Below are 24485 nucleotides of genomic sequence, written 5' to 3'. Positions count from 1 at the left end.
TTAGTTGCCAGCCCGCGGCGGTGAGGGAGGAGACTTGGGGGAGGGAACGAGCGGCGGGTGGCGTGATGTGTGTCCGACCAACCGCAGAAAAGAACATAGCAAAAGTAAGCTGGGAAATGATGCCTTGCTGCTGCTGCCGGCGGTGGGCATTGGCTCGAATGCAAGCACCGCATGATGCAACGGACTGCAGCCATCTGGTCCTGTGCGCACTCTCTTCGGAAGAGCTAGAAGGATTGAAGGACTAGAAGAAACGGGCCTGCCCAACGTGGCATAGGCCCAAACGAAACGGGGCCAGCGAGATGGTCCTATTTCGTTGGTTTCGACTGTTGTCGCTGTGTCGGCCGCCCGCCAAGCCCCTAATGCGGCCGGGGTGCGTGGTCGAGGGTGGTCGAGGGTGGTAGTGCAGCCCAGCGCCGGTTTCCAGTTTCCAGTTTTCGTCCCCTCTTCTTCGAACTGCCGAGTCCCTGGTCGCACAGACATAGGGAACTGCATTACCTACATCACCTACATTACAAGGCGAGGTGGGAGGTGACAACACGGCGCTCTATTGGGGAAGCCCAGGCGCATGCGATGCGGGCATGCCGCTCAACCGGGAGTCAGTCCGAAGCAAAGCGCGAAACGGCCCAGTTTCGGTTCCGACTCTTGGTCATGGTGGTGGGAGCAGAGCCCGACACGCTGGAGACTCTGGTAGTGTTCGTCTTGGCTCGCGCGGGGTCTGCTACGTAGTAACGTAGACTCGTAGATGCATCATCCATACACTGCGCACATGACCACGACACAATCCGTCCATTGAATCAGTCGCAGGCTTGCAGGCTTGCAGGCTTGCAGCCCCGAAAATGCCCGGCATGCCGTGAGACCCTGGCCAGCCCGCCGAGCCTTAGTTCAACGTCAGCTCCTCGCGAAATGACGTTGCATCCATTCCGCTTTTTGTTGTTTCCGATCTCATTCAAGGCCAACTGCTGCCCCAGCGAGCCGCCCAGGTGCAACTCTGATTGCCGTCAGTTCTCAGCTGGGCAGTTGGCTGAGTCCCTAATAAAACCCACGCATTGAATCGGGGTTTCTTATTTTGGAGCGCCCGTCGTACTTGTGAAATGTGCCACCGTCACCGTCAATGCGCCGTTGCTTTTCGGGCGCCAATGTTTTCTGCCCATTCTCGTCGCAATCTACAGCTCCTTTTCGGCCCATTCAGCTTTTACCACTGCAATACCAAGGTGGAAATCAGCTATAACGTGCAATCAATCAATGAGCAATTACATGAAGGATAGCCCCCCACGGCCTGAATGTAACCTCGGGTGCATATTTCATTTCGATTTCCCCCGGAAAAGAAGTAAGATTGCAGCCACTCCTTGCCGGACTTGGGGCCCAGACCGCGCGACGATCTCATTGGTGACATAGTCTTCACAACCATCAAATTTGACCGATGAACCAAAGCTGCGCCAATATGAAGTAGTGTGTCGATCTCGCCTCCCAGCAGATGTAAATCAACAGCGTGCACGATTGGTGTGTAGGTGAACCTTTCCAGCTGATGCTTAGAATCTCGGAAACCCTTGCCGCGTGTGACCAGCCACGCATGGAAGAAACGAGAAAGTAAGGGAAAGTCTACTCTATGAAGATGGCCTGGCGCTCTTGGCCTTCTACTAACCGTCGTATGAAAGTGGTGTGCTGCTGATCCGCATCGTGCACTAACAGCCCAAGGGCTACTCGCGCGTACGAATGTTTCTCGGGCATCCACTGTAAGACGAGGACCAAGGCCGCATCTTGATCTTCTTTGCCGCAGTTGGTGAGTGCAAGCGCGAGCCGGTACCCGGACTCCTCGTCCTCAAATATTTCCTGGCGCCGCAGCACGGGGCGTATTGCACTGGTACCAGAACAGAATACCACGCGGCCCTTGGGAAACGTAGTAGTCTTGATAAACAGCGTGCTAACCTGGAGCATGGAGTTTGGTCCCAGGGCGCCTTCCTTAACCTCGACCACCCGCATATCCTCCTCACAGGCCGGTCCGCGCCAAAACAGCCCAACCGCCTCCCCTGACCAGCCCGCCCAGGACCAAGACGGAAAGCCGGCGCGCCTGCCAACGTCAATCCCGTAGTACTTTGGATCGACCTCCCCAGACCGGTCTTCGGACTGCCAGATGGCGAATCCTTCCTGATTCAATCTGCACTCGTTCTCGAGATCATCGATATCTGGACGCAGGCCCGGGGTATGTAGGTGCTTGGCCCTCCAGCAGCTCATGTTCCGGCACTCAAAGTAGACATGGTTTTGGGTGAAGACGAGCCGCCGACGAGAAAGCACGGCCTCCTGGTAGGTCCAGCCCCGCGTGGCCCAGCGCGAGGTGTTGATGGAAGCCCACGGTTTCATCGCCCGCGACTGGACGAGACCGAGCTTCTCTTGTACCAAGCAGGGCTCGCCGTAGGGAGAGCAGACACCGGGAAGTCCCGATTCTGCGTCTTCGCCCGCCGCCGCGATCAGGGTGAGGTGTGCGCGTCCGTAAATGGCGTCCATCTGGTCCACCTGCTCCTGGCGGGTGGATTCGTCGATGCAGTAGGCGTCCACCCAGAGGTAGCGGAACCCCAACATCCGAGTGACTTGCATCGCATCCTCCACCGTGCGTGGCAGCCGGCTCGGAAGCTGTGTACGGCGGTCGGTCTTACCCCATACGTAGCTCAGAGCCACATAGGTCTCAGGCCCGTCCTTGGGCACCGTGCATCGCTCCTGGCAGTCAATGAGGGTGACCCCGTCGGCTAGAGGGGCGCCATGCACCGTGCCACAGTCGTGGTGCGATTCGCAGTGATGTAGCCACCTGAGCGGAAGGTCCGTGTTGAAGCGGCCCGAGAAGAACGCCGAGTCGAAGCAGATGAGATCCAATTTTTGCCAATTCCACCCCTGATCTCCGACCTGGTAGGCCAACTGGACAGCCACAGGCCGAGACGAGTACCTGTCGCTGGTAAATTGGCTGGTAAATTCATTGGATGGTTTCAATGAGCAAAGCCAACCTGGCTCTTTCGGGAACATCCTACACAGAAAGCAGGATTCGCCTTCACCTTCGGCTTCAGTAACTGCATCCCTGCCCTCCGCGAGCGGGTCCAGATAGCAGAGCCTTGGGTAGTTCTCGTAGTCCCTCGACTCTGACCATTCTGACAGAGCTTTTCCGAGGTCGAGGTCATGACATCTGCGGCAAACGTTGTTGGATACAGATTCCATACTCTGAAGTGAGAAAAGGGAAGAGCTCGGAGCTGAGGAGTAAGAAAGAGAAGAAATATTGCTGACCGGGAAGATTTGTGTGCATAAGAGGCGCAGTAAGCGGGGGTTTGGTATTGGATGATATCGTGAATCCACCTGGCTATGGAGTCGGTGCTCCAGTCAGCAATAGTCCTGGCTTCTCGTTGAGTATATTCACGACTCCGCGAATATGGTGCTATGATGAGATCTATTATATCGCTGTCTATACACATTTTTGTCTACCGAGTCTATCTATTATTGTACCCTCTACATCCCCTGCCGCGAAGCCGCCCCCTGCTCAAACTCCGCCGAATCTCCGCGTCCTCATCCTCGTGCTTCTGATTGTCCCACCCCGGCAGCTTGACCGAATGATCCAGCGCGACGGGGAGACCCCTGTGCCGGCCCCGGATCATCATGAGGATCAAGACCACCTTGCTGCCCTGGTACCAGCCGCCCGAGAAGCTGTACGACTGGTCCGGCAGCCCGACCGAGATGCCGATATTGGTGTACCCGGACACGATCTCAAACAGGAAGTTGAACACGCTAAAGGTCCGCGGGTCCGCGATCGAGTGCGACGTCTCGATCAGCGTCACCAGGAACAGCGCCGCCGCGATCGACCACATGTCGTGCGACAGCTGGCCTCGGAGGTGCTGTGATACCAGACTGATCCCGCCCTCGGGTGTGGCCGTCGGCGCCGTGGGTCCGTTGAGGTTCTCGAAGGGGATGTGTTGCGCGCGCTTGAGGGTGGGGTGGCTGGGCCGGCGGACGCGGCCGGTGTCGACGCCGACGCCTTGGAAGTCGTTCATGCGCTTCTGGATCTGCCGGCCCACGAAGGCGGTGCCGCGCCGGCCGACCGCCGAGAGCATCTTGATGGACTTGGTCGAGGCGCCGGTGGCGTGCGACATGGTGTCGAATCTGTGGGAGGTAGGCGACAGGAGCGGAGAGCGGGCCGACTCCACCATCTCGTTCAGGGAGGCCGCGTCTTCCTCCTCTTCCTGCTTTTCTGCTTCTTCGGAGGAGTAGAGGCCGAGAGAGCGTTCCTCGTAGACCTGTACATAGTTAGTAAGAAGCGTAGACGTAATGGAAAGAAGATGGTACAACTTACGTTGGAGTTTCGCATGACAATGATCTCGGGGTAGGCGGCGAGGTACATGATAATGAGCAGCAACACCTGCAAATCGAACCACAGCCCCGAGATTGAGAAGACCGCAAACCCGCCAGACGGAACTGTACAGGCCTGGAATAGCGCAATGCCGACTCGGCTAGCGACGGGGAACGCTTCCAGGACCGGGTTGCCGATACTGAGCACCAGCAGCAAGATCCAGTCGACGGTCACCAGGCTCGAGAAGAAGGCGACGAAGACAAAGTTGGCCTTGGACGGGAACATGAGCATGAACAGGCGACGCGGGTACTTGAGGATGAAGTCGAACGCCTCGAGCCAGTCCTCGTAATCCTGCTGCGCCGCTCGGTTGGCGGCTTGAGGAATCCATCGCTTCATCACGAGGCGGCACAGAAAAATAATACCACGGATGCAGGCCGGGAACGCGGCGGCACCTGCGAGAGACAGGATGGTGACAATGGTCAGCACAAAGGCGTCGTCGGCGAAGGCGGCGATACCGGCATCCAGCAGCGTCAGCCCGGCGTTGTTGAAGGACGAGATGGCTAGGAAGATGCCGGACCACCAGGGGCCCTGCGCATTGACGGCCGTCACGTCGCGGCTGTGCACGGCCAGCCAGGCGCCCAGGGTGAGGGCTCCAAGGGCCTGGAAGAGGACAAAGTAGACGGCGACGATGACGAACAGCAGTTTGAGGGCGCGGTACTCGACGCCGCCCAGGTACTCGCGCTGCTCGTCGTCGAGGTCGAAGAACTGGCCGTTGCGCCCGATGGACTTGCGGTTCTCGTGCAGGAAGGTGTGGAAGTTGAACTGGTCAGACGAGGCGGGGGGAGGCGGCGGCGCCTTTGTGGGCGTGGTGCGGATGGCGGAGGCTCTGGAATCGGCTGGGCCGGACATAGGCCCCCTGCGGCCCGCTGTTGCTGGCGGGTCGGGCCGCCTCTTCCAGCGCGGCCAGGACGGGATGCTGCACGGAACCCGCGTTGCTCTCCGACCGATTTCGCTGATGCTGCGATTGGTGTGAGGGGGCAGGGTGTAGCTCCTGATTATCAGCATGGACGCGGGACCGGGGCTTGCTGAGCTCAAAGGCGTCCTCGGCGGCGCGCTGGGCGTGGGTCTTGTTGGCGCTGGCGCCAAAGGAGGACATGACAGGCAGTCCGAACATGGCGCCGGCCATGCCGACCATGGTGCCGGTGGCCCGCTTGCGGCGGCGCTTCTCGCGCTCCATCTCGACAATGTGGTCGAAGCGCTTCTCAAAGATGTGGTAGCGGAACCAGATTGTGAAGAGCGACACCAGCACGGGGCTGCCGAGGATTAGCATGATGAACAGGACGACCTGCTGCCCCGTGGCGAGGGCGCTCAGGTTGACGGTGTTGAGCCCGCTGGCCGTGAAGGCCGAGGTGATGAGGAACCAGGAGTCGACGAAGCTGACGGTGAAGGTGGACTCGGCGCTGGCGATGGCGTAGAAGACGGCGGCGGCGATCAGGCTCACGAAGATGAAGTAGGCGTGGTGCACGGTGATGAAATTGACGGGCGGCAGGTACGGCCTAACGACCCGCCATTTCTCGGCCCAGTCGTCGCGGAGGACGGCATACCGGGACGGCTGCGGGTGATCGACGGAGCCGGTGCTTTCTGGATCTTGGCTCATGCTGGCGCTGTCTTGGACTGGACTTGCAGGTCGGGGACGGGGACGGGAAAGACGGCAACTTGCTGGAGCCCTTTTTCACTACGGACGAAGTTGTGAAGGCCGGTGCATGGCAGCATGGTGTATGTGTGCCCCTTTTGGCGGCCTCAAGACTGTGGGACAGTGTGCGCCATGTTTCATTTCGGCGCACGTACACAAACGAAGATTGGGCTTCTCGCTACCGTTGATGTGACGCAGATTGGGTGTCAGGGGCTGGCCAGATCAGGATTGCTGGGATCGCCAGGGCCAGCGCGCCAGGATTGTGTCCCCTGCCCGGCCGGAAACAGCGAATGAGACGGCAGGTTTGGCGATAAGAAAGGCACGAAAGGCACGAAAAGCACCGTGGCTGTTGACAGCGCATTCATTTCCGGCGGCCAGCGATTCCAGGGCCCGGCGCCACTGGACCCCACCCGCCAGATTATGGCCCAATCTCAACACTGCTCAATCGATCAATCTTGTCGCATTCCTGCGATAAGCATGTTCGACATCAGAGACAGCAGCATTCAATTGGGCAGAAGGTCAGCAGGCTTTTATTCGAATGCGCATGTGTTGGCCCCAGCCAAGGATAACTAACAGCAGCCGTTTTGCGGTGTCTGCCATGGGCATTGGTACAACAGGGCGCTGCAGTCCACTAATTTTAGCACACAAATACAGTGACTGATCGCCCGGGCGCTACTGACGGGTGCACTACGGGCGGCAGTACAGCAGGCACCAGGCACCTAACGAATGCTGGGCCTCTGGCTTCTGGCCTGTGCTCCCCAATTTCACCACCACTCTTCCACTAAAACACACTGGCCGGAAGCATCACCTGTTTATTTTTAGACACGAAACCGATGGGCAGAGTGATCGCCAATGTTCTTGCGCCAAAGTCCACCACTTCGTATCTGCAAGATCTTATCTGATATATTGAATGAATATCCGGCACTTCATCCCATTACCGACAATTGAGCAAGTGCGGTTCGACCTATAAGACGTGCATGGCCCTGAACAGCGCAACCACTGGCTGGCTACCTCTTGTACGGTATGGCGGGGTAGAGTCCACAAACCCCGCCGCTCAGGACAGCTCAACATTTCGCGATCGGCGGCAACACGAGGGTTTTTTCAATAACCGCACACACTGATATCTGCTACCATGGGCAACGACTGTACCATAGATCCGCTTCCTCGTGGTTGATAGTATGGATTCTGCCTGGGCTTCGGGCATCTCGCAGTCTTCGGCATTGGCGAATTGTCATGGGACCCTTTTCGCAGTGGAAGTTTGTATCCTTGCGGATCTCCCCACGCGACACGGCTATGGTAACCTGAGGCGCCGCCGAGTCAATAGTGTCCAACCTCGTCCTCCTGCTGCCCCATTGATCGGCGTGAAGGACAATTTGATCAATGCCTTCACTCTCGACGGTGTTTCGTTACAAAGCACGGCACAGAACGTGTGAGAGGCAAGGTAACTTATTATCAGAGGGAAAAGCTCTCGCAGATCAACTATCTATCGTACAACCCAAGCAACTTTCCATCCTTTCCAGTGCAATAAACACCCTTTCCACTGATCCCACTGGAATAAACGTATCATAATAGCTCATTCCTCATTTCTTGCCAGTGGGATAAACATGCAAGACAGTCATGTCATGTCACCATCAGGCTGGCCAGTGTGACCCCGTGACGCTGCTTCCTTGCTTCAACGAACCGACATGCTTGCAGCATGCATTCTTCCGTAACGAGCCAGTTGGTCATTTATTCAAGCGTGAATAGGGACGCTGGATTCTCGCATCTTTGGGGTACCACTCTTCTCGGTGTGTTCCTTGTCTTCCGTGTACTGCCGGCTACGTAGATAATTGCGCTGAATCATCCTGACCCAGAGCGTGCGGGCATACAAATCTGACTCGAGGTTGTCCTGGATAGTCTCCCAAATAGGCAAGATATCCCTCAGCTCTGTCTCGCTGGAGACGATGTTGATGGCAACCAGGCCGATGGCAACACCGGAGTTCACATCACCAGAGCGGGAGACTTCCGGAAGGCGGGACGTCAAACTGCAGCTCGTCGCCGAACCACCGCTTGGCCATGGCCTTGACGACCTTCAGGTGCCTCTTACGACGGTCGTGATGGCCGAACTGGTTCTCTTCCATCTCGGGCTCGTTGGGGTCGTAGAAGTCGACTGCCCAAACATTGGCGCTGGGGTCAGCTTCGCCTGGCTTGCGCCGGACAACAACGAGCACCCAGATATCGATGCCATCCTGGTTCAATCGGACATTGACCGGAACCACGAATTTCGTGAAGCGGTCGTCCACAAAGACAGCAGGGAATCCGGAATTCGCGTTTGCAATGGGCTCCGAATCAACGAGCTTCCAGCCTCTTGGTGCCTGGCGCCCGATGACCAGCATGACCGCGTCTCGGTTCAGAGGCTTGAACGGCGCCAAAGTGAGCATGCCAGCGACATGGAACGGGACATCACGGGCCCATCCGACCTTACTCGTGAGATTCGCGCCCAGGGGAAAACGCCAGGCCACAAAGGGGTCGTGCTCGTGAAGCTTGTTTTCCAAGATGATCTAAATCTCTTATCGTGTTCGGCATAATTCCTAGCAATATAAAATTAGTTTTAGTTCGTTTCTTCGAGGAAAGGAAAAGACAGTACCTTTATATATCATAGACTCTATATCCTGGAAGCAAGCCTGCTGATCAGCATCGAGCAATACGTACTCCTGCCAGAACTTCTCGAACAGCTGTTCGAGAGGAGGGAGATTGGCTTGCTCCTCAACTTGCTTAACATCAGCTTGCTTGTCATCAGATTCCTTGACAGCAGCTTCCTCCTCAGTGGGCGTGACAGGTGCTTGCTGCTACTCCTTGTGCTTCTTTGCCTTGTCACTGATTGCCTTGAGGATGGGGAAGATCTTCATGACTCGATGGTGGAAGACTGGGCCATCGAAGCCAAGAAGATAGCGGCTGAAGTGAGCCCAGGTAGAATGATCCTCGTTGGGGACAGTGAGCTTCGAAGTGGCGCGGAGCTCCATGTTGATTGTCGTGTCAGAGTAGGGGCGATCAATGATAATCTTGAAGACGTCAGGGGTCTTCTGTCCTTTGCCGAGAGATTGCTGGCGTCTCTCTGCCGTGTCTGCCGTGCTGGTAAGATCATTGCCCTTCTTCATGTGAGGAATGTCGACAATGATGTGAGGGGCATCGCCAGCATCATCCGGCCAGTTGCGCACACGAGGGAGGTCTGCGACAAACATGGCAGCTGCAATCTTGCGGAGGGGCTTCGGGACGTCAAAGCGGGTGGCGCGAAGAACGGGGTTGCCTTCGGTAGTGAGGGGCGGCATGCGAAGATGGTCAACATTGTCCTGCACCCTGGCGTGGATCTTGGCCTTCCACTCGTCCCAGCTCTCTTCCTTGACAGACTCGTCCTTGGGCTCCTTGAATCTCTTGTCCAAGTGGCTAGCAGCAGCAGCGATAAACTTGAGGGCGGGTGCAGTGCGGACGAGCTTCTGGTACCGATAGACATCCATGAGGTATGTCATCATCTTGCTGCGGAGAACTTTGGGGTCTGATCCGCGGTGACCACGGATATCGAGGGCGGTGCGGAAACCACGGTGCAGGTGAGCGAAGATGGAAGAGATCCGCTGCTCATCCGTGAGGTCGACCTTTGGGAGGCTGGGGATTCGATATGGCACAAATACCTCCAGGTCGACGTCTTCCTTATCTGTCTTGGGCATCAGCTCCATGGCATTGGTCTCGCCAGAGTCCTTGGACTTAACCAGGATCCAGTATCTGGTGTACTGGCCATTGACCTTGCAAGACTCGATGGGGATTGCCCGGCACTTCAGCTTCTTCATGTGCAGCAGTGCGCGCTTGCCTTCGTCAAAAGGCTGCTCGTAGTAGGTGCTATTAAATTGTCCTTATCCGTTTTAGGTAGGAGAGAGAGGGAAGAACGAAAATGCGTGTAGGTATATGTTTATATAGGGAAGAAGGTACTTTTTTATTTAAGATTAATTTCAGTTTTCCAGAAACGAAATTCAGCCGAAAAGCTTCTTGATTCATTGCTTTACCGTTTTCTAGTCGTTTGCAGAGGGTATCGTCGTATCTGGCGCCGTGGGGGAAGCATGTGTGCCACGCTAGCCTTGTCTCCGTCTGGTTCCAAAAGTGTATAAGCATCTCCTCCTGGCTGGCATTCGGCTGAGGCTTCTTGGCAGATTTATGGGGCGCGAGCAGGTGCGAAACGCAGATGAGGGCGAAGGTGGGCTCGAACTGGAGGAGGGATCTGAGCAGGCGCGCTGGTTGCTTAGGGTAAATGACCTTGGCTTGTATCTCGCTGAGGGCTTGGAGTCTCAGGTAGCTGTGTAGATACTCGGGCGGGACCCTTCCTGGCTTTAGGACAGCCGTCTATCAGGTGTCGAATGTTCTCATCGTGCTGATCAAGGGCCTTTTGATCAGGCATCTCCTCAGCATTGGGCTTGGGCTCGGGCTGGGCCCGGGGCACAGGAGATTCGAACCGTACACTTCCTTTGGAATGTTCCTTGGCATTGGGAGACTTGCCTTGGAGGGAGCCCTTCAAGGTTGCAAAAGCAGGGCCGACTTGGATCATGGCATCCTTGTAGCCAGCACGGGGCTGGCGTCCCTGGGGGACGGCATTCTTGGCTGCTTCGTCGGCATTCTTCTTGGCTTCTGCTTGTCGCTTTGCCCTGTATTCCTCCATTATCTTGCCGAAGTTTGCGGCGGCGAGCTCCGCGGCTGCACTGGGGGCAGCCTGCTTCTTGCCTGCATCGGCGGTCTTCTTCTTGCCTGCATCATCGGCCTGCTTCTTATTGCCATCGGCGGTCTGCTTGCTGGCATCTGCGGCTTGCTTCTCTGCTGCATCAGCGGTCTTGCTAGCATCGTCGGTCTGCTTCTCGGCTGCCTCTTCTGCGCCGACATTCTTGCCCTTTGACCCGAATAAGTTCAGTTTGTTGAACAAGGCGTTGGCGGAGAATCGAGCCATTGAAATAGATGCCGAGCCGGATCCGGAACTCTCACCAGCCTTGTTGCCAGCGGTGACGCTCTTGGACTTCCGTACAGCTTCGTTCATTTCGTCCGGATCAAAGCCGTCATTGTCAGAGTCACTGTCATCGTCCGTGACTGCGTCAGATGGCAGGCCTTCGTCTTCATCGTGGGAGTCTTCATCTCCAGTGGCTCCACCTATTGAACTGCGGAAGATTTCATCATCCTCGGGGGGGCTGCTCTTCCTGAAGGCCTGCTGGGGCTGGTGGTCCATGTCGACGAGGTGCTGGACCAAGTCCTGGACAAAATGCGGTTCCTCTGGAGCACGGCGGCGACGTTATTATTGGCCTTCTTGGCTGATGCGACTTGGTTGGCCTTCTCCTTGGTTGCCTTGTCGATGAGCGTCGTATTTCAAACATGGCGTTTCGCCTTGTGGTGCTGATTTCGCGATGTTGCGAAACGGAAGATCGCGTGGTCCTCCTCAAAGGCGCGGTTTCAGTCGGCTTGACATGATCAGAATTACTTAACCGAAAACAATTAGCAATGAAGTCAGCAATGGAAGTAAGTGGCTTCGATGGTATAGGCACCTTGACTGGTTGCTTTGTTTCATGTTGCTTGGGACTTACTGACTGAAGTTTCAATCCGGCCTTCTGCGGGCTCATGATAGCTCAGGGCCTGCTGATCACAGCCGCGAGTCCGTGAGTCGGGGATCTGCTGGGGTGTGGTCACGGCGCGAAGGTCCAGAAACAGCGACCCAAGCTGAGATCAGTTCCCAGTCGAAGAGTTCGTTGTTGACTGTGAAGATTGCGCCGGCAAGTTACCCGTCTAGAGATCTCGCCCTTGTCAATCCAGCTGGTGTTGAATTTGTTGAAAGCCTTTGGTCGGGTTTCGCAGAACGACGATGAAGATGAGGTTGAGGAAGGTTCGCGATTGGGGTTTGAAGTTAGCAGCAACAGCAGCAACAGCAGCAACAGCAGCAGCAAGCAGAAGCTGCTGTGGTAATTCGAAGTGAGTAGGAAGGCAAGGAGAAACCACCACGCTTGTGACGTGATGGAAAATTGGCGAGAAGAACAGCGCAATGTTATCTGTCTGAGAGATTGGTCTGTTGACCGAGCAGTGAATTTGGCGAGGGAAAATGATGGCTAATAAAGGAAGATTATTGAACGCTTGGCTAGCATCTAGGTTGATTGTTGTTTTTTTTTTTTTTTTTTTTTTTTTTTTGTTTTTTTTTGATATCACAGGTGGCGTGAGTCATCTTATAATAAGTGTGCAGATTGTGTAGATTGTTCTTCCTTTGCTGTGTGTTTGGTCTGTACTTACAGGCACCTCACAGAAAAGCTACTGTTGACCGCCTTCTTGCATGTACGTACTGCCCACACTATTAGGTATCATCTACGGCCACTTCCAGCGAGCTTGCCACGCTATATTGGACATCACCCTACAGTCATGTGTAAGATCCGTGACTCGGGAAGCACCTTTACTAGTATCAAAACTTATTTGCTAGAATACATGAATACTATTAGTCATCTGAAGCGACGAGACCTTCTAGACCTGCATTCTACAATACCTTTACTTTGATTCGATGCCAAGTTACTTCAACAGAAACGAAAGACTCACATGTTACCGAGACATCTAGACTATCCCACTGGCCTACTTGGCAATGTTGTTCCATTCAGTTTGGCATACTCCGTGGCTAAATCAATTCGTTGCTTGTATTACCTACCTGTTCAAGTGACTCTACTATACTTACCGGATGCCCTGCCGCATGTCCGTGTTAGTACTTACCTTGCCTAGTATTTAGCCACCTGGCCTCTGCCTCTGCCTGCCACTGACTTCGCTTCCTAATAGGGATGCTTAGTCGTCTAGTGTCAGTTTATCCAAATCTACTAGATCGTCGGGGTCAGTCCTCATACTTGGACGCAGCCCGAGATCCCGGGCTTGGCAAGTCATCCCAAGAGACTCGAGAAGTTCGTAAAGATGCAACTTACCTGACTTATCTTTCTCGGCCCTTTCACAAAAGGCGACAACCTCGTCCAGCTTGGCCTGCGTCAGGTCCCGCACCGCGTACCGGAAGATACCGGCGCAGAACCGGGCCCAGGCTGACATCCGCCGGGCATCGAGGGTGCCATCATGCTGCCGGAACTCGAGTGTCGGGTTGGGATTGATCGTCCTGACGATCTTGGCGAAGTTGTAGTTAGCGTCGGTATACTCTGTCCTCATTATCCAGGCGATAGCTCCCACAGTCGGGCAAGCCATAATCTCGCGCACGGCGTCACGGATCCGGACCTTGGATTCTCCGCGGCGTTTGCGGAACCAAGAGTACTGATTACTCGGCAGGTTCTCAAAGCCCTTGACAGCATCGAGGGCAGTCCATCCCATGGCCGCGTTCGAAGAGGTCCGGATCGACCCCGCGAATACGTTGTCACGCCGGTGTCGGGGATGGATCTCCGCCACCACGAGGTCGACGGCGAAGAGCAGCGCGGCGCACCGCCTTAACCTCTCGGCAGAGATCTGGTCTCTGCCAAAGGCCGTGTGCACGTGCAAACCGCAAGTTTTGTTGACGCGAACACGGTATTCAGCCTTGATCAAGTCCACGGCCCGCTCCAATTCGACATAGGAGGCAGCTTCGTTTCTCATCGCCGGCGAGATCAGCTCGAGGGGAGCCCAATCCAGCTTCTGCTGCTCCACTGGAGCGTCACGTCCGGCTTGCAAATTGTCGGCGAGGACGGAGCCATCTGTAGTCATAGTCCAGCGGAAGTACTTTTCGTGTGCCGTGTTGAGGTAGAAGCGGTGCGGCTGCGACGCAGCCCGCCCGGGCGTTGGTGGAACTACCATCTTTCCCCTGCTGTCTATGCCATTAATGTCGATGCCGTTTTCCCGGAGAGTGGCAATGGTTCCTTGTCTAATATAGACGACAGCCGCGTCGGTGCCCTTAATTGTATAGGGTATAATGACGGTGCCAGGGTAGGCGGTCGAAATAGCGTCGGCGTAATTATCATGATCCTTCTGATTGCCCGGATGAAAGTAGCAAAGAAGGAACTCCCACTCAACACCAAATGTTGTTTGGTGGCTAAATGAGGATGTGTTGGCTTGCTGGGAAGACATCGTGTTAGTAGAAATGGAAGTGGTGGTTGTCTAGGGAATAAAGAGTGGTACTTCGATCGGATAAAGAAGGTAGCAGACTCCCCGACTTATATAGCTGAGTTACTGCAGTGAAGCTCGCGAGAAACGATATGTGCACCAAACACTTGCGTTGAGCACGAATCGTACGGGTTGTTCTAACAAGTAATTTGTTTCAGCAGAGATGAATGGAATTGATGACCAGCTGAGCACTGGCCGTTTCAGTCGCTGGGCGAGTCGTTCAGAAGCCAGTCGCGTGTAAGCTGGCAGCGTAGCATACTGCTGCGCTCCTCCACCGTATCGCGGAGCGGAACGTGGATCGTGGAACAAACTTAGACCAACGTACAGTTCGTGCTACAGGTATAGCAAATCAGGAGCACGAATTGAGACATCTAGTCTACTGAATTGACCGTGGGTGATCTCATGCGTACCTACAATGTTGCTCAACTTGTCAAGTAAATACGTACATATAATAGCCATGCTTCACGTTCTTTGTCCTCGTGTTTTGTTACCTCTTTGCTTCGGCCTCGTTGCGTGCTTTGTATTCGGAGCATGTGGCTCACACTGAACAATGCGGGTTTTCGTTTGTATCATGTACACTACATGGTCGATGGGGAATGACACCTACGGCGAAAGACATGATTTGCGAAGGCTAAGCTTACCATGGTATCGGCAGTATCGTTAAAGTCGTGGGCGAGGGACTTGGAACACCGAGGGCTTGACTTCAACCTCCAAATTCTACGCCAAGGGAATGATATCTGCAGTCCTCAGTGCCTTGCTTGGCGTTAAAAGGGCCATGGCTATAGTCATGCACAACAGTGCGAAGTCAAGTGGAAAAGAAGCAGACGGCATGAACTATAGGCACTGAATGAAAATCTAGTCACTGAAAAAGATTTCTCCCAAAAATGTTTAAAACACAGGCCACACGCAATCGGATTCTCACCAAGTGCTTTTGCGCTTCGGACTATAACGACTAGGGTGACGTGGCACTGCCAGCTTGAGTGAGGTACGAGGAACGCAGAGCAGGCTCAACAACCAAAGCGGGTGAGATATCATGGGTTGAACTTCGACGCCGGGATTCATTGATGTCATAGCTAGCCTGTACATCAAGTCAAGGGAGGAGATCAGGGACACTCTGGGCGCAGAAGCGAAGAATGATGTGTACCGGTGATGGCATCAGTTTCCATTTACACGAACATGAGCGAGGCAGCATTCAAGTGGCTGAACAAAATTTTATTTAGTAATCGAACAGCGGCCAAGCAATCTGCGTGGCCCAGCCTCTAAAAACTCCCGACTGTGATATGCCTAGGGGGAATTTGCTTCACGGAGAATTTACTACAAGGGGAGAACTTGACCAGGGGAGAACTTGCCCAGGAGAGAATCTGCTACACGGGGAGAATTTACAGTACACGGAGAATTTACTACAAGGGGAAGAAGCACGTGGCGGCAACAACCTTCCTCTCAGATGGGTTCACACCGGCAGGACTGGCTACATAGATGCAGAATTGACAACTCAAATATCTCCGCGTTCAGTACTTGCACGGCCGAGATCCGGGCGCCGGCCTCAATCATCCACGGCGAAATTCTTGACCCGTGAAGAAAGGAACGCGTGCTCCTCGTATAAGGATTTGCGTTCCACGTAACAGCTGGTAACCCTGCTTGGTTGCGCGTTTGATCATGCGTGGCGTCGGGAGCAGCAGCTTGAAAGGGGACAGCAGCTTGAAAGAATCAGAGCAGCAGCTCGAAAGATCAAAGCAGCGAGCTGCTGGAGACCCGGGGGTCGATAACAAAACATCCGCGGAAACAAGGTGGAAGCGCAGGGTAATGTCAGTTGGTGTCCCTCGTACTGATTGGGTATCTCAACTCCGCCTCCCTCGTCGTGATATACAGTGACGCCAACGCGGCCGAATGTATATTGCCGAACGGTGGCGACGTTGCGGCGCCGACGTGCCTCGGCCAAGCAAGACGACGTGTGTCCGCCAAAGCAAGGAGACAGCTGTTGCTGTACAGCACAATCGAATCAAGAACCTAGCAGCCAAAGAGAGCCGTACAACAAGAGCACCGGTTATGAAAACGAATCGCAGGTATTCAGGGGCGCGCAGTTGGTTCAAGGAAACACCAAGCCAAGATAGTTGGCTCTTCAGTCGGAAGGGCATGGAGCTTCGCGCAGTCATGACTGCACCAAGCGGCGATGATCTACCCACAGATTGATCTGGACGGAACCAATGTGGCGGTGAAAGGAGGAAACATCGAACCCGGAGTCGAGTTCATCTACCTTCCTCCACTGCATTGTCGCCAACTTTGGTGAACAATATTTAGGGGCTACAGTCCAGGACACCACTCCACTGGCAAACAGCTCCAGGCGCAGAGCACTGGCGGAGTTCGTGCATATGAACCGTGTCGGCGGCCAAGGGGGCGGCGTCCATGTTGCGTGGTACAGGGCGAAATCACAGGGGGCCACTGTCACGCTCGCCTAGGACATCGGGGCGCCGCGACCATGGCGTCGGACAGGAAGATGGCCCAGGTGCATTGTTCACGCCTACCTTCAGCGACATTGGATAGCAAAGAGCTCGTCTCGAAAGCGAGGCGCGACAAGACGTGCTGGACTGTAGTACAGACATTCCCGGGGAAGTATGGATTGGTAGTGCAGGTCGCGCCGCTGGTCGTGGTCGTCTACGCGCAAAGAGAATGCGAATTGGCAAGGCTCTACCTCGAAGAACAGCAAACGAGCTAGCTTCGCGGAAGGGCGCCGCAGAACCGGTGTCGAACCGTCACGACTTGGTTGTTCGTACAGGTCAACGAGAAGAAACGGCTGTTGCCCGAGGGCGACTGCGGCACGAGGGGCTTAGAGAGTGCAGGGCCAACAGCCGAGTTGAAGCACAGTAGTATTTTTGAAGACGAAGCTATCTTGACCGGCACCTCTACGCCAGTTGTATTCTCGCCAGTTATGGACTCGCCAGCTGGAAGCTCGCCGACACCAAGTCTGCACAAGCTGGGACTTGGACGCATCTTCGTCATCTGGTCTCGGGAGAGACGGCGCTGGTCGGTCGGCGATCAATCCGAACGCTCGTATGCGCTGGTGGCGGGCGTGGTCCAAAGTGCTTGCTGCAAAGGAGGCCGCGAAAAGGGGGAACACTGGCCGACAGCTTGTTGCCCTTCTCTTGCAGCTATTCCAGCTCTTGCAGCTCTCCCACAAAGGGGAACACTGACCGACAGATTGTTGCCCTCCTCTTGCAGCTCTTTCTCCCAGCACCGGCTGTCTTGTTGGTCAGGCCACGGGTGTCGGCAAGGCTCGAGGTCGGCGAAGGGAGGAAGTCGGGCGAAGGAGGTGGACTGGCAGATGTAGCCAATGTGTGAAGCCGTGGGCGACACTGGCTGCTGGCTTGGCCGTTCGCAGCCGCCGGTGGGGTTGGACGAGTACGGTGCACAATGGAGAGCACGGCGCACAATGGAGTTCGTCAACCGTGGGGAGCCAGTTGGGCTGTCGCAAGCAACGCAGTCAATGCTCGGGCGGAAGCGCGCTCAAGTGGCCGAGTCATGGTGGCACTGCATGACTATAGAAACTGCCGAGGCTCGCGAGGTCGGTTCAACTGGCATGACAGTGACGGGTGTGCGCAAAGCTTGCTGTGTGGGTTGCTGGCTGTTCGCAGGCGTCGGTGCGACAGGCGCAGGAGTGGGCTGCAGAGTGCGCAAATGGACTGTCGCAAGCAATTGGGTTGATGCTCGGGGCGGAAGCGCATCAATTGAAGTCTTCGGATCCTCGCGGGAGTGTATGGTTCGCATGGAAGCTGTCGGGGTTCGTGAGATTTGTTCAGTCGACTTGATAGTGATGGTGCTGGGAGCCAGCAACTTTCAACAGCGATTGAAACATTGAATGGGGCTGCCCAACACGCATGGCCAGTGCTCTAGCGGGGGTTCCACATACCGTTTTAGTGCACTGCGGCCACTAACAGGGCCCAAAATAGCTCCCTCACCCGCCAGAGCAGCAGCTCGGGCCACCCCAATTGAGGCCCCCCACACATTCACCAGCAGCACGGCGGTTCAGCGAATTGGTGCAGCATCACATTCGCCAATCGCCAACCTAGCCCAGGTGTACAACTCAATACCAGATTGACATACGCGCTATTGGGAGATTATGTACACACGCTCGACCATGAGCAGTAGAGTCGCCTCGATCTTTCTTTCCAGACGGGAAAATAGTTATTAGTGTGCATGGAACAGCGCATGCCATCGCGATTCAGTAAGTCAGGGGGCGAATTGAAACAACACGCAGATATTTAGATTTCTACCTCCAAGTACTTCTAGAGAAGCACATGGGAAAGCAACCACCGGATTTACATTTCAAACCTCGCTCAAGAAATAGAACACATATCCCAACTTTGACAAGACTTCCCAGCTGCATATGCCCACAGAGACACTAGCACAGAATGAACCCCCCCTTCTGCGCCGCCCCGACGTGGGTCATGATGCCGCAGTACGTCGCCTTAGCGTGGCCGTTGTTGTCCACCTCGCCCGGCTCGTAGAAGTAGACGACCCGCTCGTCGCCCTGTTTCGTGTTGCTCTTGCCGCCGTCGTACGGACCGTTCTTGATCAGCGGGAATTCCATCCGGTCCTTGTCCTCGGGGCAGTACGACGGGAAGTTGAGCTGGTGGCCCTTGCTGTCGTTGTGGTCGAACGAGTGCGGGTACTGGTTCTCTGTCGTCAAGGTCAGATCTTGGAGCTTCATCCTCGTATCGTGGGCTGAGGCTAAACTTACTTCCTCGCGTCTCACTGATCTCCTGGAGAGCCACGCCGCGCTGTGCCGACACATAGATGTCGTGGCCGGTATACGTCTTGCCACCTGATGATTGAGAGAATTTAGCTGATGCTCACTGCCATCCACATGCTCCAGCAGTGTCTCTCGGGCTACAGAGCCAGCGAGCAAGGAGTGCTGTCGCCGAATGACTATACTTACCACATGTGAACGACTTGGACTGGTCAGGCGCGTGGTCGAACTGGATCATGTCAGTCTAAAGCGCGGGTATTTCTCAACTTCGGGAAAAGATAACTATTACATACAGTGACCGGGGCATTGGAAGGCGTGCCGCGAACCTCCACCTCGGCTGGGAGCGCACTAGCAACACCCAAGGCAACGGTGAGGGCACTGACGATGGAGAGCTGCATGATGATGGTTGTTTGATTGAAACGAAGTAATAAGTTTAGGGGGTATGTGTTCGGTGATGGTCGACGATAAGCTGGTTGACTGTTGAACTGGATGTTGACTGAAGATGGGATGCTATCTGGAACTGAGATGCCGACAACAGCCTACTTATACACCATCTCATCAATACCATCGGCCACACCCTCGGTATATTCGCGATGCAGGTTCCGATAGGAGACAACCTTCCGGCTGAGTCTACAGGCATTGACGCCCTGGTGAATCCTTTAAAGGCCCCTCTTACCAGTGAGATTCTATTCTCAGATACTGCCTGATCGAAACTGGAGTGGTTCAGAGATCATCGATTCGATATTTTTGTCAGACTTGCCCCTGACCGTAGGATCATTGTTAATAGATGCTTGTGAATACAGTAATCGGGATAAAACGGGAGCCAAACATGATATCTAACTGTGGACTTCATTGCGATGGTGGCTATGAAGGCAGCGCATGGTGAACACCTTGGAGAGTCAATCAGCTGGTTTGTCAGAAGCTTGGTGATCAGTTTGGTATATCGATGAGAAACAGTAAGCTCAGGGGACTTTTCCACTCTCATAACCAGAAGGATCCGGGGAGGCGATGCGACTCATGGGGCCGGCTTCAGCGTACGAAAAGTCCCAAGAGTGTCAGCATAGTAGCGTTGCTGCACACATGATAATTCATCGAAGAATGGTTCAACACTGATTTTGGTGCAGATCATCGCCGTGCTGAGATCCAAATGGTGTCGTGCTTACTGTCCTGGGTCTATTCTTGGCCATTGATATAAAAGATCGGCGCGGCTGACATTTGCTGACATCGAAGGCTATGCAGAACCACGGCAGCCTAGCACAAAGCAATCATGCGATCCACATGACGTCAGGGTTAGCCGTTCCCATCCGCCAACAACACCAAACAGCTCACATGTATGCTAATCGTCTCATCCGCATCCCATTTCCCAGATACAGGTATATTGTGTTGAACACACCCAGGTTGTTACACCCTTCCCAGATCAGACACAACTACTACAACATACCATCTCTCCAACGAACCATATCTACACCAAATACACCCATCATGTCTGACGCTTGGTTTGGTTACGCAATTGCACCGGATGGTGACACGACCGACGGATGCCACCCGGATGAAGCTCGAGCGCTGCAGTCCTATCTCAACGGCCAGAGCACGACCAAGGAGGCCGCCGAAGCCATCACCAAGCCGATTGCTACCTTCCAACGACCCCGACGGCGACCTACATCGCCTCTGGGGTCTTCTAGCGGATGCCCTGATGGAACTACCCGAGCCCGCCATGAACCAGCTCCTTGACCTCATCAGCGCCATTGAAAACCTGCCTGCTCCAGATCTGTCCGCCGTCCCGCAGGAGAATCTCCCAGCCCACGGCATTCTCTGGCGCGGCCTCCCGGGCTTTGGGCACCAATGGTCTGACGAATCACCCTCGCTGTATTGCTGGTCCGAGGGCACCGGTCGCGTGTCAGCCTTGGGGAGGGGCAGGATGTGTTCGTCACGCAATCTATTCGGCGGGCCGAGGTTGAGGCACGGCTTGTGCGCAGGGGCCTAGCCGGTCTGGAGACCAGCTGGGGCTACGAGTGCGTGACGGATGCGCTGGAGCGGAGCAAGGCCGACTTGAACACCGAAGTACCCAAGGCGTGTGCATGGCTTGTCATTTTGGGAGACCGGTTTCAGGAAGATGCCGAGAAATTGGAAGGATGCTGGGCTTTGGAGAGAAAAGGAGACTTGTGGAAAGGAGAAGACCAGAAGAGGATGACCAAGGAGAGGTGGGACTTCTGGATCCAACGATTGAAGGAGATTGCAGACAACGATGCGGTGTCATCACGGGCCAGAGAGGCGGCGAGGCAGTGTACTAGTAAAGTTCAATAGATCGATAGACACTGGACAGACGCAATCTTCCCATGACATCAAACACGGTGAGCTTGGCCCAGAAGTCGTTGATGAACCAGATGCGCGAATCCACCGTCCGTCAATGCTCGCTCAGCCTCAATGTGATCAGTGAGATCAGACAGTGACCGCCTAGACCGGAGAATAGCATGACCGGTATCTTCAGGGACGATAATTATTCAAGTCGCGAACTCGAGTCACTCGTATTTTCCCAGCGATTATCTGATCTTGAAGTCCTGATAAGCAAGGAGGCCCTGTTCAGCTTTAATAACCAACTCCCCATCCATAATACCATGGACGTAACTGCATCGCCTTCATTAGTGAGAATACACACCCAACGATGGATAATGACGTACCATTCCCCGATGTATTGCCAACAGCCGTTCGCCAATGACCTAACTGCATAAATAAAAAGACCCCCTTGCAGGAGGCAGATCGTGTCACCATGTTGTAGCCACGGCGGTCCCAGCCCGAAGAACCCGTTAGTAGTCACAAAGAAGCGCCGGCTGAACTGCTCTATCAATCTTGGCTGCCGAAACTGGAGTTTGCAGAAGCTGGCCCAGAAGGACAACAGAGTACTTATATGCTCTCTATGGCCCAAGACTTTCTCAAGTTGCTGCCTTTCGTTCTCGTCCAGCCTAGTGGGCCTTCCCGGGTCATAGGTCGGATGCACCATGCCTTGTCTCAGGTCAGCAAGAACGCATCTCCAGAACGCACGGATGATGGGCTCTGTGGTGTGTTCGTAGATTTGCTGTGCAGGAAGAAGAGATCGCCACTGCCGAAGTATAGATTCCATATCGGTCCGCCATGCCTGCAATTCTTCGTCCTCGTTTGTAAGTATTCTGCCTGGAGCTTGTGAGCCAACCTTTGATGCTTGGTCGACCACGATACCGCTTAAACTCAAGACGTTACCGTCTATACTGATCACGTAGTCTTCATGGACGTTCATGAGACTTGCGTTATATACTTGGTCCCCGAACCGTGGCTTAGACAAGGCAGAGATATAGTCGCTTTCGACGGTTGAATGTAGTTGCAGATCTGGTACCCACGATGGTAGCTTGGGGTTCCTCAACTCGTATTGTTGTGTCATCAATCCGAAGAAGGTCAACTGCTTATCCTTAATGATAACAGCAGACATGGCCGCCGTGTACACGCTCTCGACCGTCGAGTTGTAATCAGCTTCAAAGTCGAAAGCACTACCAACGAGACCCATGATTCCGTAGACCTTGTCTCGTGGATCAGACGCCTTTCGATGCCAGGCAGAGTCAAGAGCCAGCAGGGGGCTGACATGGCCTTGGTGTATGACATGGTCTCGCACATCTGACGTAGACCGCGCTGCACGAATGTTGGTTACCGCACCAACATCCGAGCCAGGCCACATTCTGAAGTTGACGGACAGAAAGATGAAGAACGAAAACTCGAAGAAGTAGTCAATTGGCACTGCAGAAGGCCCGCAGAAGACCAGGACTTCCCGGCCTAGGACGCTCTCTTGCAGTGTCCACATCCTGATCCACCACGGCCGCTGCAGCAACGCCACGGCCTCGTCCAGTGAATCGATGCAGTCAGCATCTCCGTCTCGCAGTGATCGAAAAACCGGTGCATAGTAGTCCTGGAACTCTTGGATCGTCTGGTCCCTGCTGGCAATCACCACCTTTGCGTTACGCACTCCCCGAGACATGACCGAGCCAACTCTCATGGGTCTTGCGCTCCCGTGCACTTTCATCATGCCGTCATGCATTGACTTCAAGAACCCCATGCCCTTGTCTGACCCCGTGGTGCTTTCTCCCAACCAGGCACCAACGACTTGTGCTTGGGAATAGATAGTCCTCATCAGCCCAACCTGGTTGCTCCTCTCTGAAGTGTCGTTTTGGTTGATGCAGATAGCGTCAACCCAAAGACGGCGTGCTTTGTCTGTACCTCTCAACCTACGGAGAGCTGCATGCAAGTTCGGGCGGCATAAGAACGGCTGCTGGTTGATATTGACTGGCACCGTGGCTCGTTCATCACCCCACGCATACGACAGAGCTTCGTAAGGTAGCTCCTGGCTGTTTTGAAGATTGTGCATTACCAATGAGCACACCATCTGCTCATTGGGTTCTGGAGAAGGGTGAACAACCAATATGCGGATATGGCAGGACTGCAGAGGATCGTATTGAAATGCGGCTGCGTTTTCGTGCTCCATTTCGCAAAATAGGTGATCTCGCGAGACTCATGAACTAGAAGCAACCATCTATCGGTCGAAAGGAGAGCCTCGATTGAGAAACACACTGTCAGCGTCTCAACCCCGCAGGCATCCGGGTTCGGGCCTTGTTCCCTAGCGCCCGCAGCGTGGGCTTGGCGGCAACGGCCCGTCCCACTGGACGGAGCCACATCCTGTCAGCGCCAACAGCTGGCAGCAGCAGGTCCGACAGTGGGGATTCTATCCTAAATTGCTCCCCTGCCAGTGCAAGCTCCGAGTCCAGTTACCGGCCGAATCTACTTTCACTCGTGCGATAGCGCCTCGGGGTTTATCCTAGGCGCTATTCCGGCGGTTGTTTACGGAGAATAACCGGCCGTTTAGCGTGGGGTTGGCGTCGCGCACGGGCCCGTTCTCGTAGGACCGCGTTATATATAATAACGCGACCGGGTTAGCTCGTAGCGCGGCCCCGCTTTATTTAAGGTTATTTAAAATTATTTAAAATTACGTAGGGTCGCGGCTATTAAAGGTTTTTTTTATATTTTATTAAATCGTTATCGTAAATAATAAAGCACGTATTTAAAATTTCGTTATTATTTTATTTTTAATTATTTTAGTTTTTTTAATATAAAAATATATTTAAACTTTCTCGGCTTTTTTTAAGCGATTATAACGATCGTTACCGTATATAACGATTCGAAAACTATCGTCGTATTCGATCGGTTTCGAAGGGTCGCGTTTTACGTATTATACCGTATTAGCGTAAACGCGGCGGCCGCGTACTTTTATAACCGGCACCGGTTTATAGACGAACGGTTTTAGCGGGTGCTTACGCGGTGTTAATCGATCGAAAGCGGCGCGCGTTACCCCGCGACGGTTAAACGCCCGGTCGACGGGGGTGCCGCGGTTAAAAGGCTTACGAAGCTCCCCGGTTACGTATACGCCTCGGCCGGGTGCCCGTATTAAACGATAAATTCGAAAAATATAATTTATTACGCGCGGACGGCGTACGTTAAAGCCGATTAAAAACGTATTATTTTATAATTATATACGCCGAAACGATACGTATAATATTAAATTATAACGAACGATAATAATAATAACGACGATAATAACGATAAAAAAG

General features: G+C 54.3%; 9 protein-coding genes across 9 annotated transcripts; 2 read left to right on the top strand and 7 right to left on the bottom strand.

Annotated features, from left to right (window-relative positions):
- Nucleotides 1-1599: 1599 nt before the first annotated feature.
- Nucleotides 1600-5978, bottom strand: PG997_011718 (uncharacterized protein; the record flags this gene model as incomplete). The annotated part of the gene is made up of 4 exons (XM_066816033.1): nt 1600-2941; nt 3484-4268; nt 4325-5297; nt 5398-5978. 4 exons carry the CDS (start codon nt 5976-5978, stop codon nt 1600-1602), a joined length of 3681 nt encoding a protein of 1226 aa, XP_066661725.1.
- A 2021-nt stretch (nt 5979-7999) lies between these two features.
- Nucleotides 8000-8434, bottom strand: PG997_011717 (uncharacterized protein; the record flags this gene model as incomplete). The annotated part of the gene is made up of 1 exon (XM_066816032.1): nt 8000-8434. One exon carries the CDS (start codon nt 8432-8434, stop codon nt 8000-8002), a length of 435 nt encoding a protein of 144 aa, XP_066661724.1.
- Nucleotides 8435-8842: 408 nt separating this feature from the next.
- On the bottom strand, nt 8843-9835 carry PG997_011716 (uncharacterized protein; the record flags this gene model as incomplete). The annotated part of the gene is made up of 1 exon (XM_066816031.1): nt 8843-9835. The coding sequence occupies one exon, from the start codon at nt 9833-9835 to the stop codon at nt 8843-8845; it is 993 nt and encodes a 330-aa protein (XP_066661723.1).
- A 446-nt stretch (nt 9836-10281) lies between these two features.
- Nucleotides 10282-11250, bottom strand: PG997_011715 (uncharacterized protein; the record flags this gene model as incomplete). Its single annotated transcript, XM_066816030.1, has 1 exon — nt 10282-11250. One exon carries the CDS (start codon nt 11248-11250, stop codon nt 10282-10284), a length of 969 nt encoding a protein of 322 aa, XP_066661722.1.
- A 1580-nt stretch (nt 11251-12830) lies between these two features.
- PG997_011714 (uncharacterized protein) lies at nt 12831-14081 on the bottom strand (the record flags this gene model as incomplete). Its single annotated transcript, XM_066816029.1, has 1 exon — nt 12831-14081. The coding sequence occupies one exon, from the start codon at nt 14079-14081 to the stop codon at nt 12831-12833; it is 1251 nt and encodes a 416-aa protein (XP_066661721.1).
- Nucleotides 14082-16593: 2512 nt separating this feature from the next.
- On the top strand, nt 16594-18210 carry PG997_011713 (uncharacterized protein; the record flags this gene model as incomplete). Its single annotated transcript, XM_066816028.1, has 5 exons — nt 16594-16620; nt 16659-16981; nt 17027-17447; nt 17494-17896; nt 18050-18210. The coding sequence occupies 5 exons, from the start codon at nt 16594-16596 to the stop codon at nt 18208-18210; spliced, it is 1335 nt and encodes a 444-aa protein (XP_066661720.1).
- Nucleotides 18211-18513: 303 nt separating this feature from the next.
- PG997_011712 (uncharacterized protein) lies at nt 18514-19259 on the bottom strand (the record flags this gene model as incomplete). The annotated part of the gene is made up of 4 exons (XM_066816027.1): nt 18514-18791; nt 18853-18936; nt 19051-19090; nt 19155-19259. 4 exons carry the CDS (start codon nt 19257-19259, stop codon nt 18514-18516), a joined length of 507 nt encoding a protein of 168 aa, XP_066661719.1.
- A 1121-nt stretch (nt 19260-20380) lies between these two features.
- Nucleotides 20381-21165, top strand: PG997_011711 (uncharacterized protein; the record flags this gene model as incomplete). The annotated part of the gene is made up of 2 exons (XM_066816026.1): nt 20381-20757; nt 20838-21165. The coding sequence occupies 2 exons, from the start codon at nt 20381-20383 to the stop codon at nt 21163-21165; spliced, it is 705 nt and encodes a 234-aa protein (XP_066661718.1).
- Nucleotides 21166-21401: 236 nt separating this feature from the next.
- On the bottom strand, nt 21402-23365 carry PG997_011710 (uncharacterized protein; the record flags this gene model as incomplete). The annotated part of the gene is made up of 2 exons (XM_066816025.1): nt 21402-21486; nt 21540-23365. 2 exons carry the CDS (start codon nt 23363-23365, stop codon nt 21402-21404), a joined length of 1911 nt encoding a protein of 636 aa, XP_066661717.1.
- Nucleotides 23366-24485: the final 1120 nt, after the last annotated feature.

This window comes from Apiospora hydei (assembly GCF_038363865.1).
Source record: "Apiospora hydei strain CBS 114990 chromosome Unknown utg000009l_segment0_segment0, whole genome shotgun sequence".
Classification (NCBI taxonomy): domain Eukaryota; kingdom Fungi; phylum Ascomycota; class Sordariomycetes; order Amphisphaeriales; family Apiosporaceae; genus Apiospora; species Apiospora hydei.
This window is presented reverse-complemented; position numbering and strand designations above follow the sequence as displayed.